Source organism: Cyprinodon tularosa, unplaced genomic scaffold, assembly GCF_016077235.1.
Source record: "Cyprinodon tularosa strain WSP-4 unplaced genomic scaffold, ASM1607723v1 ctg132, whole genome shotgun sequence".
NCBI lineage: Eukaryota > Metazoa > Chordata > Actinopteri > Cyprinodontiformes > Cyprinodontidae > Cyprinodon > Cyprinodon tularosa.
In genome coordinates, this window is record NW_024038137.1 from 365195 (window position 1) to 386564 (window position 21370).

A 21370-nucleotide genomic window follows, 5' to 3' on the forward strand; every position below is an offset into this window, starting at 1 on the left:
TTATAATAATTGAAATTATTCATTTGTGGTTCTATATTTCTGTCATTTCCAAAATTGTTTTTTTTTTAAGTTTGAAGAAACATATTTTGTCTCAACATGCTTGAATTATCCAAATTAATAAATTAAACGTTAAATTAATGTTTCATCTAAAATGCTTTATAATCCTTATCTTAAGGTTTTGAAACATTAACTAACAGGTTTGATATATATATCCTTAACCCCATAGTGTATGAACTACATTAGAGAGGAAACCAACATTCATCAACACCCTACTAGTGTAAAGCATAACTTGGTGTGAAACGTGATAATCCACTTACTGGTGATTTACCTCCTCGTCTCACAGCACAGGGCAAGGCCCGTTACTCTTGTGCATTTCACAGACAAAGGGATTCATCTGCAATCATATTAGGAAAATCTGTTTTTATTCTTTGTTTTTTTTTCAGGAAAACACTGAAACAAATTTGCATAATAAAAAAGTGAAATATTAGCTTTTGTTGTTCCAAATGGGAGCTTGCTGTTTGGCAGTAATCTACTCTGACCCCGGCTTCAGGTCATTATTCCAGTCTTCATCCAGATTAACCATTTTCAGTGGATTTCAGCTTATTCTAGAAATGTAAGACCCCCACATTTATTTACAGCTAATAGAGATTTGTTAAAACTCCTAAAATACAAATTTTTATTGTAACAATTTGAAAATTTTATAAAATAATTGATACAGGTTAAAATATTTTGAAAATCATCCTCTTTTAAATTTCAGTATATGATTGAATAGACAAAAAATGTAGGTTGTTTTTGTTGTCTGTTTACTAAAGTTACCCACAAATGGTAGTGCTCCCTCCCTTCACAACTTCTGTGATAAAAATGTAGCTATTGATCCTTGAGTTGTTTCTGTTTTAATGTTGATTAGAGTGCTGATAAAATATAAATGATTGTTCAGAACTTCTATTTTCCAAGGTAAAAAACCAAAAAGGCCTTACGAGCTGCTTAAAACTTCTTTAAAAAACTTAAAAGTGGAACAATAAGAGAAAATGCCATTCAAAAAGCTCATAAGAGTATTGATCTGGAGCCATTAATGGGCTAAAAGTGAGATAAACTCCTTAAATTGTCCTATATGCAGCTGAAGCACTAATAAAAAGGCTTACAATTAAGAACCTGTTAAAAGGTGCATGTATATTCAAAAATGTACATGCACCTTTTGTAAATATAACAAAAAAATATATAAAAAATGTATTTTGCTTGAACATAATTGCAATGGAATCATCAACGGTGTGAAACTAAAGAAAATTCCTTGTTTGTTTTTTGCACAGATCTGTTAGTTGATGCTGAATCTGATCCTGGGGGGGAGGGGCTCAAGTTTTTTTTTTATATTTAAAATCTCACCACTAAACATATTTTTCTGTGACAAATTTAGCAGGAAAACTGAAAGATTCACTTGTTAAAGAGTTTTTACAGAACTTTGAGTGTGCCAACAATTATGGAGGCGGTGCATTTTGGAAGCAGCTGCTCTTGACTTTTTTTATGCCATTTAAAGAAGGATAAGGGCACTTTTCTTCAAACTAGCCGTAAATTGCTTTGGCCTACTTTTTGTGTGATTCTCAGCTTGTTGTTGATTAGTGGCACAATATCAGTACAACATTTCTATATGTTAAAGTTTTTGTTTCTCCTAATAGCTTGGTTTCCTTTCAACCTATTTGAAACTCCTCCAATAATGACTCTCTGGATATCTCCTCTTGGAGCACAGGAGTGCTGTTTCTCATTTATAAAGCTGCTTGAAGCCATGCTACGCGGCCAGTTTAAAAAAAAAAGCGCTCATTTTGAGAATTGAAATGAAAACCTTTACATCTTGAACTTTCCCTTTTTAAGCTAAAAAGTGCATGCAGGTTGTGCTTTATGTGGGGAGCTACAGGACAGTTAAAGGCATCACACAAGTTGATGTGTTGATCTTAACTCATCTCCAGTTGCTACTTTTGGCGGCCCACAGTTGGACCTACTGTAGCTTGCTCTCTTATTTCTGAATCATTGGGTTTCATTGGAACTGTAACTCAAGCACTACTCTGTGTAGTGGAGCCAAGTTGAATACCAGACTCTGTAATAGCAATAAAATTGATTTTTGCATCATCTGTTCAAATGTGTGTGTGATGCTTGTTCAAGAAATGGATGACTGGAATTATGCTCTCCTATCTCAGCAAGATGACCTTTGCTGATATTTACTCCCTAGTAAAAGCTAACGTGTTTTTTTTGTGTTTTTTTTTTAGCATGCATGGAACTTGTGTTACATAAATATAATAGTAAAAAACTTTAATGGAACAAGAAATTTTATTTGCCTAATTGTTTTATTTGCACTCAAGTGCAATCTAGAATACATCAAGATTTAAGAAGCATATAAAAATTAAGGTAATATGGAAGATCATAAGAGAAGTAATTCGTTGGTTTGAATTGGTGTTGCACCGATACCAGTATCTGTCAGGGCTCCGATACGGCACTAAAATGGTTGTATCTGTATTGGCGAGTACCGACAAATAGGGCACTGATACCATTTTGAGAGCCAAAAGTTTCTTCAACTATTGTCACCCATTCCAAGGCAGGGCAAGGCAAATGTATTTGTATAGCACAATTCAGTACAAAGACAATGCAAAGTGCTTTACATGTTTAAAATATAGGAAAATAAATCAGAATCAAAGCAAATATGAAAAAAAAATCCAGGTAGGCAATAAAAAGTTCTACTGGATTCACTTTCTATTAGTCTTTTTCCTGCTTCACAAAGGTAGGCAGCAGCTTGACAAAGCCATGATTGCAATTGTTTTACATCCAAGTAGTATGCAGTTATTCATATATATATATATATATATATATATATATATATATATATATATATATATATATATATACACACACACACATCATTTTGAAACAGATGGTACTGGTATCGGCCGATACTGCACAGCCAGCTTTCGGGTATCGGGGGGCCAAATAAATGGCATCGGCGCAACACTAGTTTGAATTATTGTCTAAAGTTTCACTGATTAGTTTATAAAATACACTCTGTCTTTGTTTGCACTAAAAGTAGAGAAAGTGAGTATTTTTTTGTAAATTTCATGTCTGTTTTTTCTTTTCTGCAGCGGACTTTTACGTTGATTGTGGAGGCCTGGGACTGGGACAACGACACACGCAGTAAGTTAAGGTTTCATTGCTGCAGTTTACTTTAAAAGATGTTACCATTTTGTTCATTTCATAATTTTTTCATAGTCCTTTAGCATTTTCATTGACATAAGTTGCAAAAGATAAATTGGAGGTTTGTCACTGCTCTCCTTTTCATAGTCCTCATGAAACCGGTTCTCAAGCAATTGCCGTTTAATGATACCCGGAAAACCTGTATTTTTGACAATATTGGATACCTTTAGAAATATTTTTTAGCATTGAAATGTTTGGTTCATGCATTCCCAAAGTGGAAAGCTGTGTAAAAAAAACTCATTGAAAGAAGGGGGTTCCTGTAACTGCATTAATATCAAAAGCTACAAAGGAGATTTTCTTTTTTTCCCCCCATGTTAATATCATTACTAGACTGTATATGATGCAGAATGAGTCACATTTTTTAGCAAATCTATTATTCAATTTAAGCTGATTAAAATTTTATGAATTCATCCCCATACCTGTGCTTAGTTGATGCTGAAATATGCTCCATGGTGTCATCCCCATAAATCTCCTACCAGTACAAGCCTTTATTCTGAGTAATGTTGGCTCTGATGGTCTTTTTTGACCAGCTGTATCCTGCTTTATTATATTTTTTTTTGACTCCTCTCATAAAGCTCCCACCCCATCCCCCCCAAGGAAGACCTCTCAATGGCTGTAATATCCGCAGGTCTGACTGCATCTTTGATCTGTGAAGGCACCAATGATTCTTAATGAGAGTCTTGCGCTTGTTGTTCATCAACTCAGGACCTACAGTTTCTGACATCTCTTTTTGCCCAATCTTCTGCCTGTTTATTTGAGGTATTTGCATCCTGTTTTGGCGCCCTCATCAAACAGACTTCCGCCCGTGAATGAAGACAATGGAGAATAAATAGATATTGACATCATCACTCTTTGATTAGCTGTGTGCAGTTTCTTGTTGTTAGTTTAGTAGATTTGCGACTGATGGATCTGAGGCCTAATTGTTGTTCGAAACATTCAAGTTGGTTTCCTTCCAGCTTGTAACATTCAGCTCTGAGCCAAGTCGCTGTAAAGGACCTAAATGGATGGTTCAGATCCAAGTATTCATGGGTCTTGACCCTATTTTTTTCTCTAATTTTTAGTAGACAACTGTGCTTCCCATGCAAGATTAAAGAAGTTCTTGATTTTTACATTTTCATTGATTGCTTATCAATGCAAAGCAATTTTATTCTTTTTTGTTCACATTCTTGGGGTAAATTGAATGTATTTGCTGCACTGATTAGCTTCATAACAACCATAATCAATACACTGATGTATAAAAAATGCATTATTTGGAGGTGGAAGAAAAGGGATAAAGATGGACTAATATATCAGATATATTTTGGGTTATATATATATATTTTTTTCTTATATCGCCATCAGCCAATGCACCAATGCCACTAATCATTATTAGCGAATTGATTAATCTCTAGAGGATTTTTTCCCATTGAATCTTATACTTAAAGGTGCCTTGAAGATTTTGTACAGAGTTTAAACCAAGTGAAGCTAAAACCATGTCACCTAAGGAGTTCTGGATAGAGTTTACCGTATTTTCCGGACTATAGAGCGCACCTCACTATAAGCCATCAGTTTTGTTTTGACAGCCATCTTAGATTTAGTCTTAGTCTTCAGGACAAAAACTATTAGTCTTAGTTGTATTTCAGTCAATTCTATATGTGATAATTTTAGTAAAACTCAAAGGTTTTAGTCGGCTAACCTTTACAATTTCCAATAACATTCTTTACCAAAAAGACGGCTCTTTCCTAGATACTGTACTGCAATAGCTGGGTATAGAATGCTACTATGAAGTTCATCATTGCTTTTGGTCAGAAAATTTAATTTAATAGAATTCAAATACTTTTTTATACATTAATGCCCTACTTTAGGGCATTAGGCAAAGCTGTGAAAATAGCATATCTAGTTCAACACATCATACTGGTTAATATAGGTGACAGACAAGCTAACAAAATGTGGGACAAAGGGATTTTTTTTGCTTGGCAGAGAATGATCAGCCACAAATAGTTTATGAAGTAGCAAGAGCAGGAAGAGCCATACCACTGAAAGTAAACTACACTGTGGAGTGTGAAGCGCAGACTCTGAGCTACGCGTGAGCAAAGACGCATTTCGGCACAAGTACAGCTGGAAAAGCAGAGTTTGTCAGAGTTCAGTGCGCAGTATATCTGGTGTATATATCTCTATCAAAGAAATTTCAGTTACTAAATTAGTCAACAATTATTATAATCAATTAAATGAGATTAAACCTTCGTGAGATAATTTGAAGTACATACATAGCTGCTCCTCTTAACAGCTATTCATTGATGTTTTATTTGATTTGTTAATAAGTTCTAAATATTTTGTTTAAATTAAGACTTGTGTAACATTTATCATTGTGTCAGTTTATTAAGTAAATGGAGGGTGAGGAAAGAGAAATATGAGCTTATTGACATTTTAGAAAAACACCTCTCTTTACAAAGAGATAACATATACTCTTTTTACAGTTCCTGGTTTTTAGAGCAACTCTCTACCATAACTGCAAAATTACAAGCTAAATGTTTGGCAGTTCTTAAAAAATACCTCAAAGTAATTCAGATTGGAAGGAGAGTATCTGATTATTTGTCAAGTTGACACAGGTTTTCCATTGGATTTGATGTAAAGTTTACCCCGACCATTCTTTCGCATAATGTTTTGACTGGAGCCCCTCCAGTAAAGATCTTTATTCACCACAGATGAAAGTCAGAAAGTTAGAGTGCTAATCTTCAAAATGTAACTGGGTATGGCTTCTTTACTATAAGATACAGAGCAACAGTAATTGGCATGATGGTGGTATAATTTCTAGTTTTTTTTGTGCTTTGTAGGTCCTCTGTGGGTCTTGAACCTAAGCTGGATATTTTAAGGGAATAAAGTGACTCTATTTTTTGTAAATTTTATTTAAATAATACAGTTATTTAAAGGTTTCATTAGTTTTTCGTAGGGTCTATAGTTAATACTCTATGGAGTGTAAGCATCCCTGTTTTTAATTTTATGAAAAAGGAAGATTATTGCAGAAAAGAAGATTGGTATTATATCAGTGTCATCTTTTAAATACGCTTTTGCAAAAAATAATAATGGAAAATCTAGATAAAGTTACTCTATATCTATAGTTTGCCTGATTTAGAAGTAAATGTGTTGAGGCGTGCTTTCTGCACATGTACCAGCAGATCAGCACATTTTTCTGAGCGCTTCTTGGTTTTTGTTGGGAGACCACACCTTTGTCGTTTTAATGGAGCATGTTCATTTTTTCACTATCATTTGGATACATGTTTGTTTAAAAAGGTCAGGTTTAGGTCAAACTGTGAGACTGCAGAATAAATTCAGAAAACTGTGAGGCTGCAGTTTAAATGGTGTTTATCGTCTTCGTAATGCTGCAGTAAAATGTTTTTAACAAATCTGTAGTCATCAAATTACTTTGTTCTGAAAAGTATCTTGAAAGTATCTCAATTTCTACCATTAGCTTCTAATTTCTTGGAGGTTGAATTTTAGATATTGGGTACTTGCACTTCTTTACTGCTTCCACATATTCAACAATCTATTGGTAAACTATGTATTATGAGGATTATTCCTCTCCCTACTGTATTATTTGCCTCAGAACTGATATGTAGAAATGATCTATCTGGTGGCAAAGCCCTCCAATTTGCGAAACTGGCTTAAATTGTTTCTGAATACAAAATACATTTTGATCCTAAAATAAATATGAAGCCTTTTAAAAATAAACTCCAATGTTTTTTTTTCCCTATGTGAAATAGTCAATTGTTTTACCTTCTTAAAAAGTAAATTGTTAGAGGTGAGAGATCTAATAGATTCAAACCTCAACTTTTCAACATTTCCCTTTACAGCTATAACCTTAAACTACATTTATACGTCAAGGTGCTTTAAATCATTAGATTTTTGGCATTTAATGGAGATGATGAAACCAGACTGCAGTGTTTGACCTGTTGGTCACTGATCACATAGGGTTGAGAGAAACTGACTGGCCGACCAATTGGGAGCATGCTAGAATAGTGATTTGCCGTAAGGACTAAGGGTGTGTCTCCTTGGAGACTTTTATTGAATTTTAATGTTATCCTTCCTCAATTTTCCTCTTGCTCATTTGCCGACTCATTTGTCACCCAGACAGCCTGTGTTCTACCTGAATATTAAAGACATGACTTTACAAGTCCAATAGACATGCAGCTCAACATGTCTACCCTGACTCAGCAGGCTAGTCTAGTTCTACACAAGAACCAGTGTGTCTTTCCGTCAGTGGATTCCTCTCCTCCACCGTCACATCCTCCCGTCTGCCCCCCTGTGTCCTCAGGAAGGCAGCTGGCTGTTTTCCTTGTGTTTATCGAACAGGAAGTAGAGTGGACTGGGTGAACTGGCTCACTGTTTAGACACTTGGTAGCAGAGAGTGGCTTGGGCCCAGACCCCATTGTTCTCTATCTGGCAACTGGCTAGTGTTATTTCTGTTGTTGTTGTTGCTTAATTCTGTCTGACATTGTGTAAGTCCCCAGCAGAGGAAGGTGCAGGCATGTGTGTGTTCCTGTTTCCAATGAGTCCAAAAGCGTTGAAAAAGAAATCACAGGGCCCACACCATGGCGATTGTTTGTCTGCATTGAGCTCACTTTGATAAATCAATTAGTTTTCCTACTGTGACGTTTCTGAGAATGTTTGGAGCCACAGGCCGATAACAAGCACCAACATGAGGCAGCGCTAGAGCTCCCTAATGATGGATGGACTACATGGTTTTCATGGTTACCTGACATTCAGCTGGTATCGTTCACATGCAATTCCTCCATAGGATATCAAAGCTGTTCTTCTTGAATGAAAGCATGTTGGATCTATTTGGTGTAATTTATTTCCTTAAGAAGTCTCACATTAGTCTATTTGAAATTAGGGTTTCTTTCTGCATCTTTGGATTTTAAGGTATTTGGGGAAGAATCCGCAGGAGTTGTGTGTAGTTGACTCTTAACCAACAAATTCTTTACTATATAAAGATATGTGTGTAGAGTTGTAATTTGCATCTTGTTTACTTCCATTTAAGATTACGACTGAAAGGCCAAGAACGAAGGTACAAGTAGCTGAATTAGCTTCTATTGTAGATTTGCTGGAATTAGCCTTAGAAATGGGATGCAGATGTACACCATCCAGGCGAGGCTTGCTGTAAATTTTGGTGAGGTGGTCTGGCATCTAATTAGAGCTGGGAGAAGAACTGGAAGTGACTGAAAGCCCCATGTATGCCTCATGACCAGGCAATGCATGGGAATACCTTAAAATGGGTTGGAAGGTGGCACTGGGGTAAGACGTTGACTAGTCGTTCAAATTGGATCCATTAAACTTGGCTCAGCTAAGTCCAAAACAATGGAAATGGGTGATTACCAGATTAGTATTGTAATGTTTTTTAGGTTTCTGTCTCTGTAGCTACACTGTTAAGCCTTCCAGTAATCTGTTAACAGCTCTGTCCTTGTTTAAAAGTAGCTGTCTGATTAAAACGGCAACAATATCATGTTTGTTGGTGCATCCTATTCGATCTTAGGTATGTCGTTTTGTAATTCATAGCACATATATCACAGTTTTTTGTGCAAGTTAAAGACTATAATTAAATTAAAGTGTTTAATCTCGTCTTTCTCTCAGAGTAACACAGACGACGGCAAGACGCAGTCTCACTGTGATCGTTGGGGAGATGAAATAACAATTTATGTTTGTCTGGTTGTCCAGTTGATATTAAAAGTTCCTGGAAATCTTAAAATTCTTGCAGAATTTCTCCTCTGATGCTGGTGTTCAGTTAAGAGTGAAAAAAAATCAGAATTTGAGCAACTTTTGTTTCCCTTTAAACTTGATGGCCGCTGAGGCTTCATGCATTTTCTCAATCAAAACAACCTATTTTGTGTTTCAGATGATGAGAATCAGATGATTGAACGTGGGGTTCACACCCGCATGATCAACCCCGGCGATCCCTGGGAGACGATCTTTTATGACGGGCCAGTGGCACGCCTGGTCTACCGCATCAGGGTGCGCTGCGATGAGAACTACTACGGGAACAAGTGCAACAAACTGTGTGTTCCTCGGGACGATTACTTCGGACACTATCGCTGCGACCCTTCAGGGACTCGGATTTGCTTGGAGGGCTGGATGGGCACAGACTGTCGGACAGGTTAGACCATTGTTTACCATCTGATAATAGCTTTTGAAAGAGAATCTGATTTACCTGCACCCATTAAATATCTGCTTTGTTTAATTGCTCCTCTCTTGAAAGACCTTTTCTGTCCCTGAAACAAAACTGTTTTGATATGGAATGTTTGTGGCATCTCTATGGTGGAATTGTAAAATCCACAGTGGGTGTAGCCATCTTTGAAGGTGGCATCAGGGAGGACGGTGGGGGGGGGTCTCCTCTAAATCATTCAGATTTAAAACATTGGTGTTGAAAAGGTGGAGATGTTTTTAAAAGCTGGATAGAATTTTACATGCTGGTCGTAAATTGGTCCCTCTTTGCAGTGTCACTCATCCTGTCGTCTTACGACTTGTTTAAAATTATCCATTTCCAACTCTGCTTTGCAGGTCTCTTTTTGATAACTTGCTTTTTTTTCTTTTTTCAGCAATATGCAGACAAGGCTGCAACCTGTTACATGCCAACTGCTCTGCACCAGGCGAATGCACGTAAGAAATTATTTATTTTTCATAAAACAAAACTCATTTTTAATTTCAGATCTAACTTTGATTGGTCATTTGATTGGTCACTTTGAAAATGGTCATTTGCTTATTATCTGTTTTTCTATATTTGATTTACTGTCACCTTTTACTTTTCAAATGAGACCCTTTTATGTTGAAGGGAGGGTTCTGCAGTTGTTAAAACCATAGCAATTTTGTAGATGAGCCTGAAAAAGGGAAGGTTTTGCATTCCAAGCTGAGGCAACATCAACTTGGTGAGGCTTGTCGTTTTCCGTGTCGGCCTCTCCTTCCCTTGTGGGCATCTCCCAGTTCCCTTCAGGAGGCAAGGGCAAAGCCGCGCCTGCCTTCTTGTATTTTTAGCAGCCCCAAATCCTCCTCAGAATACCAAGCGCCTCATCAGCTTTCTGCACCTTGGAGCAAAGAAAACGCTCTTCTGCCTGTGTGAAGTGCAACGCTGTAAACAGTGCCGGGAATTGTCGGATCCCAGTTTCCCCTGTCCACATTTCAGTCCTCCTTGAAGGGCAAGGGGCAACGGAGGAAATGAATACCCCGCTGTGTTATTTACATTCCCCCAAAGTGGAAATGACAGTTAAATAAAGTGACGCGGGACGTCCCTGCTGGTCACTTGTTTCCAGGACGTTGTCATCTGTGGAAGCCCCTCTCTCCCCACCTGCCGGATGTGAGGACACGCTTATCTCCCTTTTTATTAAGGAAAAAAAAAACTGTTAGGCGGAAAGCAAAGGAATGAAGGGGGGTAATGAACCGCTGTTGGGAAGCTGCCTCACATTTTTACGTGTCTTCTCATTCCGGTTCACAAACTACAACTTATTCATATAAAACGTCAACAGGAAGAGCGACATGAATAGGGGAGCGGCAGTAAAGGATCGTCCTGCAGGAGCACAAATTTAATGATCCCTTAGGGCACAAAAAGCTGGCACTAAATCATTTACCCACTTTTTTTTTTTTTTTTTTTATTCCCTCTAGTACGTCACACCTAAAACCTGGAACATAAAAGCCGATGCGTGCCTGTTTTTACAGTGCTCCATTCAGACTTTTGACTCTACAGCATTGGGCCTGTTCCGACACATTTAGGAGGCTTGTCCTAAGAATCACCTTGGATTTGCAGAGCAGTGAACCATTTTGAAAAGGTTTTGCAGACTTTAAATCAAACTTGAATCTTAGAATTCACCTTGTGGACTTTTTGACACAAAGATCTAATTTAGCAGCATATTTTGTATCAAAATTAATTGTTAAGGGACTTTTTTTTAGCCCATAAGGCCATAAATCTTTAGGGGTTTTGGGGAATTTCTTTTCTACCGTTTTTCTCTTGCTTTCATGTCCAGGAGCAGTTCATGATTTTCTCAGTCCTATTGCTTTAGAGTAACAGATTTCCAAGGGCTTCATCTCTCAGAAAGGCAGCGGTGCCGTCTGCAGGGGTCTCAAAATAGCCGTCAATTGACAAGACAGCTGGCACGACGACACCACGGCTTTGGAATAGCAGCGTACGACACTGTGGCTGCACCGCATAGACTCTGTGTATATACACAGTTGTCTCCAGCCACTCACTCCCTGAACAAGTTCACAGCCCTCATAGCCGCCACTCTTCTTCCCCAGCAGACTCCTGCTTGTGCACAGGAGCCCATGGAAGTATACTTAACCTCTCCTGCCCTGGAATGTCAACATACACATGGTTTGCTTGGCAGCAGGCCATGGGACTGATATGAGTCCATGTGCAGTTAAATTATATTGGAGCTTTGTTTACCAATGAATTGATTGCAAATAAACTGCCCATTTTTAAAGCTAAATTATGTATTGGTTCGGTACTATAAGCAAATTTATAACGTTGTTTTTAAAGGATTTAATGAGCACAATGGATGACTTTGTTTTTTAAAGTAAGAGCGTGTCAAATATGGGATTTTTCTGGCTTTTATCTTTATAGCTACATCTTATTAGAAATTGGGAAAACATTATTTAAGGATGAGATGCTAAACAAATCATTTAATTCGATGAAACCCATGTCCTATATTTATGGAACCATTATTTATCCTGCACTTGCTGCTATTGTACTTCTGGTTAGACCTAAACTGCATTTCGTTGCCTTGTACCTTTACCTGTGTAATGACAATAAAGTTGAATCTAATCTAATCTAATTCTGGCATTAAGAAAGTATAACTGAATTTAGATCATCTAACTTATCCCACAGCAGGGAAGATTTGGTTTGATTTTATGTTGGAAAGTGAGGGATAAAGGTAGAAAACAATTACTGTAATCGTTTTTACATAATTGGACATGTTGGACAAGACTCTTTATCATGTTCTCATGGTGATATTCTTCATTAGAAGTACCATGATTCATTCTAGTATAGTATTTACACACAAAAAATCAAAACGATGCTTAATAATCCAGATGCATTTACTAAAAATGGAAAAGCACTGCTCGATCCTGCAAAAACTTTAATCAACCTAAAATATTAAGCTTTTGTAAACTAAAATAACACATTTTTTTCAGATAATGACTTTTCATTCTCTTTATAGGGTGATAGCTAATGTTTTTCTTTAAGTTGTTTTTTTTCTCAACCCCTGACCAAAAAGTTTTATTATAAGTTTCTTTTCTCTTTAAGTACAGTAAAAAAGAAAAAAAAGAAAAAGAAAAAACATACATGTTTATGCACCTATTATTGCAAAATGTTACTGAAAAGGAAGCTGCATTAAATGCGTCTTTTCACCTACAGGTGTAAATATGGCTGGAAAGGCATCTTTTGCGATGAATGCGAGCTCCACCCAGGATGCAAACACGGCACCTGCAACCAGCCCTGGCAGTGTAACTGTGAGAAGAACTGGGGTGGCCTGATGTGTGAAAGAGGTATGTTCATCTGTTTTCTTTTCATTATAAACTATGGAATATAACCTTATTCATGGTAAACAAAAATATAAACAGTAGTGTGATACAGTTGATGGCTTATATCCCAATCAATAACAACATGTACTCTAAATTAGTTTGATAATTGATTGAAATCCAAACCAGCTGTCTCCCCTAATTTCTAAGCAGAAGCTTAGAAATTGGGGGAGACAGATTTTACAGTTAATGGATTAAAAAAATTATTGATCACAAGTATAGATTTAATTTTGAGCTATCAAAAGATTCCAGGAAAATAGGTCCTTGGTTAGATCGCTTTCAACAAACCCAATGATGATTTTATGCAGAGGGAGCTGTCCATAGAGGAATCGCTGCTAAAGCCCCCCACCAGTCAGGTCTTTATGTTGGAGTTGCCAGATAAACATGGCGGTCCATTGAATCTTTTAGAAACTAAACCATTCTTTCGGTTTAAGTTCCTCAAGAAACTTTGTCTTTATAACCAGTTTTAAAATATTTATTAATGTTTTTGTCTTGGAAAAGACTACAGTTAACTTCAACTCAAAGTGAGCTGTAAGTTTATATCTGCAGGTTCTGAATGAATATGTTTATTGCCGATGCAACGTCAAACAGTTATTAAGGTGAGCGGCATCGTAGCAGAGCGCCAGGGAACCAAATTAGGAACTGCAGTTTCCTTCCATCTGTATTCCCTTTACTAACCTCTGACATTGCTCTCAAAAGAGGTTCCTACTAGCATCCTGATTTCTTTTGTTATCAGCTTTTCAGTAGAGGGGAGACGACTGGCAGTTTCCGTGTTTCATTTGGAACGAGATACATTGAGTTTAAAGCTGACTGGAATGCAGACGAAGAGATTGCAGATTTTTTTTTTATATTCATATCTGTATTATTACACGAGGGGAAGTTTAAATGTATATCTTTGTGATAATGAGCTAAAATGAGCACTTAATTGATGCAGTTTCAGCTGCTAATCCGTAGCTGTAATTTATCATTTTCAAATAAAGTTTCCGTCTTATTTTCTGGCTTCTCTCCCTGTCTGGAAACCAGAAGATGGATAGTTTTACTGTTCCTGTGATCTGAGCAGCAGCAGGGACATCCGATCCCCCCACCTGCCATCGTCACAGAGGGCTCTTTGGGGGATGAGACGCGTCCTAAGATCCCCAGTGGAGACAGATTCCTGCTCATTTATTTACCAGGCTTTTAGAAACTTGTTTTTCTGCCCAAGCCTTGTGTGAAAGGATCATTTAAGATTTAGTACAGGAAAAAAAAAAAAAGCACAAGCAGTGCATTTTATTTCACATGTGCAAATAACAGGTTGGTTTGCGCTTCTAATTCTCAACCACCTGTCTATAAGCCTGCATATACAGAAAATTAGTCACAAGGCAATACAGCAGGGGGGCTGAAAAAACGCATCCTGCCAACGCAGGCAGCTGGTGCTCGATTCTGAGCGTAGGCTGCAACGAGATTTCTGGGAAATCCCAGGAAAAATGGCACATGGAGGTGGCTGCAGAGAGCTTTTGAAAAATAAAATCCTGACTGCAGATTTCAACTTTTCTAACATTGAATTGATTTTTTAAGGAAATGATGGGATGCAGTTCCAGTAGTGTTGTAACATGGTTTTAGGAAGAGTTTGCTCGAATAAGAGTTGCAGAGTAACACTTAATGGGGGATCCAAGTATAAATCCAGGTTGCCACAACAGGAAAATCTGATTTCGTTTTTTTTTTCATCTATAGATTTTGTCTTAGATTCCTCCTAAAGTGCCGTAATAGAAAAAAAAAAAAAAGAGTATAGGATGGCATTATAATTGTTTTGCGGCCATATGTAATGTTTATTTGGAGAAAACAGCAGCTTTGTTTAAAACGGTTGCTCTCTCACTTTTGGCTCCCTGAACGGACCACAGACATGTCTGTACCTGCCATTGAGAATCATTTCAAGTTAAATAGCTTTTTGCATTTCTGCTCTGTGTTTGACTTCTTTAAACCCCCAATATTAGAAATCACTTACATTTAATGTTTGGTTTGTTTTTCTCAGTTTCAGCATCTACACAGCAGAGATCTGCTCATTATTGATTGAATACTTTAATTCCTACTTAAATCTTGCTGCTGTTTTTTTCTGATCAGATCTGAATTACTGCGGGCGCCACCAGCCGTGCGTCAACGGAGGAACCTGCTTGAACACCGAACCAGACCTTTACTTCTGTGCATGTCCGCAGGGCTTCTCCGGAAAGAACTGCGAGATTGGTAAGAGTTTTTAAAATACCTTTTTAGGTTTTAATGTCTTAATTGTTCTCATTAGTTATTTGATGCTAATTAGAATATCTGTTGTCCATCCCTGGACTATTGAAACAACTATTCACACAACAAGAATCAAATGATAAATTTTTGGTTTTTTAAAACCTTTTTTTTTCTTCTAATAATCTTATGATTTCGTCATCAGCTGAGCACTCCTGTGCTTCCAACCCCTGTTCAAATGGCGGGACGTGCCATGACGCTGCTACAGGCTATCAGTGTCTGTGCCCACCAAGCTGGGACGGCCCTACCTGTGAAAAAAGTGAGTTTTCACATTTTTTTTGTCTTCTGTTTAGTATCTTTTAACTTTAGCTGTTTTTGTCCGGTTAAAACATATTTATACTCCCTAAATTCATTGTTTTATATAAAATGTCTGTTGGTCAGAAATGAACAGTTTTTTGGATTCTGCAGGTGTGGATGAATGTGCGTCGAGTCCATGTGCTCATGGTGGGACCTGTATCAACCTGGAGGATGGCTTTGAATGTGTGTGCCCCCCACAATGGGAAGGGAAGACCTGCCAGATAGGTGAGTTGACTTTGAATACCATACCAAATTTATTATAAAGCACCCAAAAGACCAACTTGCTCTGCACAATCATAAGGTACAAATGCTCAAACATTAAACAATAAACAAAGTGATGTATAAAAGTAGTAATGTAATAAAATAATAAAAGAAGCTCAATAAGATAAAGTCAACATTTCAGATTTAAAATAAGGTAAAGAGGCTGTTCTAATGCAGAAGGGAAGGTTGTTCCACAGCGCACGGTCCGCTCTGAGCTTGCGTTTCGTCTTTGGCTCCATCAGTAACAACTGGTCAGCTGATCTAAGGGGGCGAGAGGGTGTGTAGGGGTGTAGCAGCTAGGGTTAGGGCAAGGCCATTTAGATATTTAAAAGCGGATAACAGGATTTTAAAATGAATAATAAAATATACTGGCAGCCAAGGATAAGAGGCTTAAATAGGGGAAATATGATCATATTTACTTGTAACTGTTAAGAGACATGCAGCAGCATATTTACCCTCTGAAGATGGAAAATGTGCATTACAGTATTTCAACCAAGTGGCTTCAAAGCCATGGATTAACTTTTTCTAGCTGCCTCAAAAAAAAAAAGGATTTTACAACAGCTCTAATGTGAGTTTTCAAAAATTGAGACTGGGATCTATTTTAACCCCTAAGTTGAAATAATAGGACTGACATACTAGGCCTAAGGACCAATATCATTTAGGGAGTCTTCACTGGAATGACCAAAAATGTCCACCTCTGTCTTTTCTTCATTTAGGACATCCAGGCTTTAAAATCTTCCATAAAAAGCTGAGACAGATGAGAGGTTGAGTTGGTTTTCTTTAGTGGGACAAAGATCTGTGTGTTATATGCATAATCATGGGGGAAAAAATCCCATACTTCCTAAAAATACAGCTAACAGGAGGGAAGTGCAACATGAGGAGGTTAACATAATGTTTACCTCCAAAAGGCAGTTGGTATGTAGTTAAGCTACAAGCTTTTTACAGTTTGGAAAGTATTAAATGTCCTTTACTATATTCTACGTCAAAATATATTACAATAAGAATAGAAAATTAATGGTTATTCATTTTTTTTTGCTAACAGTGTCCTGTCTGGCAATGTGGCAATAAGGATAATTATCTTGATGCCAAAAAAAAAAGCCCAACAGATTTTACTTTCACAAGAGGAGCAGTGCGGCTATTGCCATAGTGCTCTGCTTATTTCATGCATATAAATTGCTTTATTATAATTATGCAGGGAGTTTTACAGATTATATGGACACTGCAATGTAAGTAGAATAGAAGGGGAAAAACAGGAAAAAAAAGAGATAAAAGGGAGCTAATGATAAAACATTTTCAGTCTGCTTCATCACCTGCAAAGAGATGTAAAAAGTACAGCACAGCCAACAGACATAGTACGAGACATGCAATAAAGTAACACTTAGATACTATCGCTGAAGCAGTATTATTTAATCTGACATGTACTCTGTGTTAATATGAAATGGTTATTCTAAAAAAAAAAAAATGAATTAAGGCGTGAAAAGGGAATCTTAACTCCACTGTAGCCTTTTGGTTCCTTGATAAAAGCTGCAAAGTCATCAGCTTTATTACAAAATGGAGTGGACGTTATATTATTAGGATTCCACTTTAACTTTTAATAAATTGCCTTGATTTTTAATTCTTTCATATCTGTGTACATTTTTCTATGGTATTATATTTTTTGTCTCTTTGTATAAATGGTCAGTATAGCACAGTAGGGATATATTTACCCAAATAGAAGCTGTGCAAAGAACCCATAGAAAGTATTTGATCAAACTGTCTTATAATCAGAATTGGAGTTTTTTTTTAATTACATTTCCAGTGTTATGGTACAGACCATGTTTCATTCAATCTTATAGTATGGGATTTCTATTAATTAGTTCTATTCTATATTAAGGTTGAATTCGAACGGATTTGAATCTGCTTAGTTTTTTTTTCTTTTGCAATACATTGAGATGTCACTTGTTGATAATTGGCACCATAAGAAATTAATTAAATATAATCCTAGACTGATCTTGGAAGGAGACGGAACTGAAATCAAATCAAAGAGCTCATAGTTAAATGATACTTGGATATAGCCATATGCAGATAATTGTGACAATAAAATCTATTTGCAATCTTATTGAGTTAAATTGATCAATAAATTGTTCTCAACCAGCCTGTAGATGAGTTCATGAAAGCACAGTGGTTTTGAGTCAATCCTCAAAGAGGTCTCTCATGGCTGTAGAGCAGGTGATTAAAAAGAGCTTTTAGCTTTTAATACTGTAATCATTCCATAGACTTAAAGATATTTGAATATTTGTTTAGACACGTCCAGAGATTGAAAACAGGTCTGTTGATCCACAGGATACAAGTAATTCATATCCTAGACTAAGATGTTGTTGAACTTCAAGCTTTATAAGCTAGTTTTTAACCCTTTATAGGGCAAGTTAGCGTTTTTGATCACTTGCATACCCCTTACAAATGGAGACCCCCTTGTACCTCAGTGACGTCTAAAAACACAAGATCTATATCCAGCCATTCAGTAAAGATCCTGCTACATGGATGTACATCTTATTTTGGCATTTGACCAATTAGATGAGCCCTTGAATGATATATTACCTACTGTAAATTAAGTTGTAAAAAAAAAGTTAAGCTAATTTAAAAAAGCTAATTGAAAAGTTAAAATTAAAAAGTTTAATATTTAAGTTTATAAACTAAAAAATATCAGTGCCAGTATCAACTTTAATGCCTCTAAGGTTATCTTGGACCAAAAAAAAGTGTTTCTTTCACTCTGACTGTTTTTCATGAATTTCTTATGGAAGCACTTTTGTTATTTTTATTATATTTGAGCAAGTTGGCATTTCTTATTGCATTGACATACATTTTTGCCATCAAAATATCCATATTTTTTGAGGGTCTTGTCCAGGATTCCAATAACACTATTATGATTATACATGATTTTCAAATGATTTCACTGACTGCCCTATAAAGGGTTAACTTTGGTCCCTGCATCAATCCTAATCCTAAAATCGGACGTGACTGGCTCCAACTCAGGAAATGTATTACGACCAGTAAACACTTGTATGTGTGTCTGGGGGTGCAGGCAGGAAAGAGATCCCAAGTGTCCCCTTACATGCTTAAGTCTCGCTTTACAGGCAGGTATAGGCCTCCTGTCTTACCTAGAGCTTGTTGTGTGAGTGAGAGGTTTGGGTTTCAGAGAGGATAGCCATGAAGGTGTGCTGTAGGGCATCCTTCTGCTGATTGCCTCCCCCATAGTCTCTACTCCTTGATGTTTTGTGCAGCAATTTTTTTCCACCCATTTAGGTTGCAGTGGCAACTTGATGAAATATTCTGAACATATTCTGCATGCAGAATATTATTTTGGTTACTTCTAATTAACAAGATTAAGACTTTGTATAGATCCTTGCCAAGACGTCACATCTTTTTTGTTAGAAGTAATTCCAAATGTAAAAGATGAATGAGAAAATAAGGTAGACACTGTGCATCGGGTTTTAAAACAATGCTTTCAATTCTGATTGTTAAGCATTTAATACAGTATAATCCTTGCAGCAACTTTTACATTTACAGTTATATTTCCCAACCTAAGAAATGCACTTGGAACCTTCTTTTTATATTTATAGAAAATCTGAAAAACCTTTAAATCATTTCATGATAAAATAAAGAAGACAGATCGCAGTCTTCACCCAAAAATAAATCGTTTAGGCCAGTAGTATTATTCTGGTGTTGCATAAACTGTTTTATGCAGCTTTTCGGGAAATAAAGAGATTCCCTTCCCTCTATTTTATACTTCTAGATAGGAGTTCAAAGAAATCGATCAATAAAACTTATGTTTTTTTTTATTTAAAGATGGATACGCATTTATAATTCCTAATGCCATTTCCAGATGGAAGTTATCCATTTAGAGGTAAATGGATTACAGTCTTAGTCGTACCATAACATCGACCACCTCCATAATCCAAGAACTGTGATTTGAAGTTAAACTGCTGGGCTGGATTGGAGTCGTTGGAATCATCCCAGATGACAGCAGTGCTGCACAAGTAACTAAATGAATTTGTTTGGGAGAAAAACAGCCTTATTTCACTGTCAAGTGCTGGATTGATGGCTTACATTATATCCACCCTATGATGCACAAGACAAGCTCATTAGTGCTGAAGGTATTGGCAGAGTCGGCTCAATAATGCAAAGAGGGAAGTTATTCTCTTCCATTAAATTATGACAGCCATGTAACTCCACAGCTTAAAATGTAAAATAAATTAAAAAATCCAGATTGCTCTTTAATTGACTAAGCCTTTATTGATTATACACACCAAGCATTCTAGTCACACAATTAATGGTCTAATTAAGATCATTTCCAAATGAAGCCAATAAATACTGGATCTTCCTTTTTCTCTTAATCCTTGGACACTCTTATCCAGCTCTTCTGTCGTTGTTTCTGCTTTTTCTTGGACTCATGGACTCATCTACCTCCTGCCTTCACAGATGCAAATGAATGTGCAGGACAGCCCTGTGTGAACGCTTACTCTTGCAAAAATCTCATTGGTGGATATCATTGCAAGTGTTTCCGGGGATGGTCGGGCCAAAACTGTGACATCAGTCAGTATTTCTTTACCTCAACTCAGTGTCACTTCTATAGTGACTTTGATTTTCTTCCAATAATGACACCTACTGTACCTCGGCTCTTTTTTTCCCTCCTAAAGAGACAACCTGGGTGTAGTTTAGCTTCACTTTCACACATGTGGTAACCTGTTCCTGCTTTGGCAAACTTATTTCTCTGCTCTGTTATGCATGCTGCCTAACTATATCCAGTTTTATACAGCACTGCCTTGACTTTATATGTTCCTATTCCCAAATCTTCAACTTAATCTGCACACTGCACTTAAAATTTCACCAAATACAGCAGAGATTAATCATTTTGTTTTGAAACTGCTCTAAACTTATTTATCTGCCTTCGTTTTAGACGTGCACCTCTGCCAAGGTCGGTGCCAGAATGGAGGAACCTGTAAGGTATGGATATATATATATATATTTTTTTAAATCAGAAATTAAAAAACTTTGCAGAGATATTTTATACCTTTGAACTTCTTGGGTTTTTTAGAAGGGTCCAAGGGGTTACCTCTGCCAGTGTCCTCCTGGTTTTGTTGGCAATCACTGTGAACTCCAGAGAAATAAATGTGACAGTAGACCATGCCAGAACGGCGGCCAGTGCCACGTGGTGTTGGACGGCTTTGTTTGCGAATGCCCACCGGAGTTTGGTGGCCAACTGTGTGAGGTGAGACCCATGCAACAAGCTTTCATTCGTTTCTATGCAAATAGTATCTTACCGCTGTGTTGCAAGACTCTCTGACATTGAGTTTCTGGTTGTTCCCTTTTTCTGTGGCTAATGGCGGCTTTTTCGAGAACAGGTCTGCACCATTTAAAGCATTTTCCTTCCCTCTCTGCAGGTCTGATTTTAACAAGGCATTATGATAAGTCCAGGCATAATTACAACAAAATGGGGTAAAAAATGCAAAAAACGGGATAAGATTTAAACTGTTTACTAGAACCACTTTGAAACCCTTGAAGAAAGTTTTATTCATCTAAAGTATAATTTTAAGTTTCACAAACCATATTAAAAATTTACAAATAATTATTCTTAATCTGGGAACAAACATTTGGTTTATTTTGTGAGATCAACTGAGATGAAACTTTATTCTACCATCAAAAATCCTGAATATCAAATTGCATACATTGATTGGACTCTTATTTTGAAATAATAATGGAAGATGTTTCTGAGCTGAGTTGTTGATTAAGCTTAAGA

At 36.9% G+C, this 21370-nt stretch overlaps 1 protein-coding gene across 2 annotated transcripts in view; it reads left to right on the forward strand.

The window, feature by feature from the left end:
• The window catches only part of jag2b (jagged canonical Notch ligand 2b), a 52481-nt gene that overhangs the window by 16741 nt on the left and 14370 nt on the right, over positions 1-21370 (forward strand). Inside the window, exons 3-12 of one of the 2 annotated variants that reach the window (XM_038277529.1) lie at positions 3120-3174; positions 9101-9358; positions 9801-9861; positions 12605-12735; positions 14866-14985; positions 15182-15295; positions 15445-15558; positions 20053-20166; positions 20531-20577; positions 20669-20842. In XM_038277529.1, the coding sequence (XP_038133457.1) occupies positions 3120-3174; positions 9101-9358; positions 9801-9861; positions 12605-12735; positions 14866-14985; positions 15182-15295; positions 15445-15558; positions 20053-20166; positions 20531-20577; positions 20669-20842 (1188 nt within the window). The remainder of the gene's footprint in view (positions 1-3119; positions 3175-9100; positions 9359-9800; positions 9862-12604; positions 12736-14865; positions 14986-15181; positions 15296-15444; positions 15559-20052; positions 20167-20530; positions 20578-20668; positions 20843-21370) is intronic. The other variant, XM_038277530.1, reaches the window with a different exon arrangement.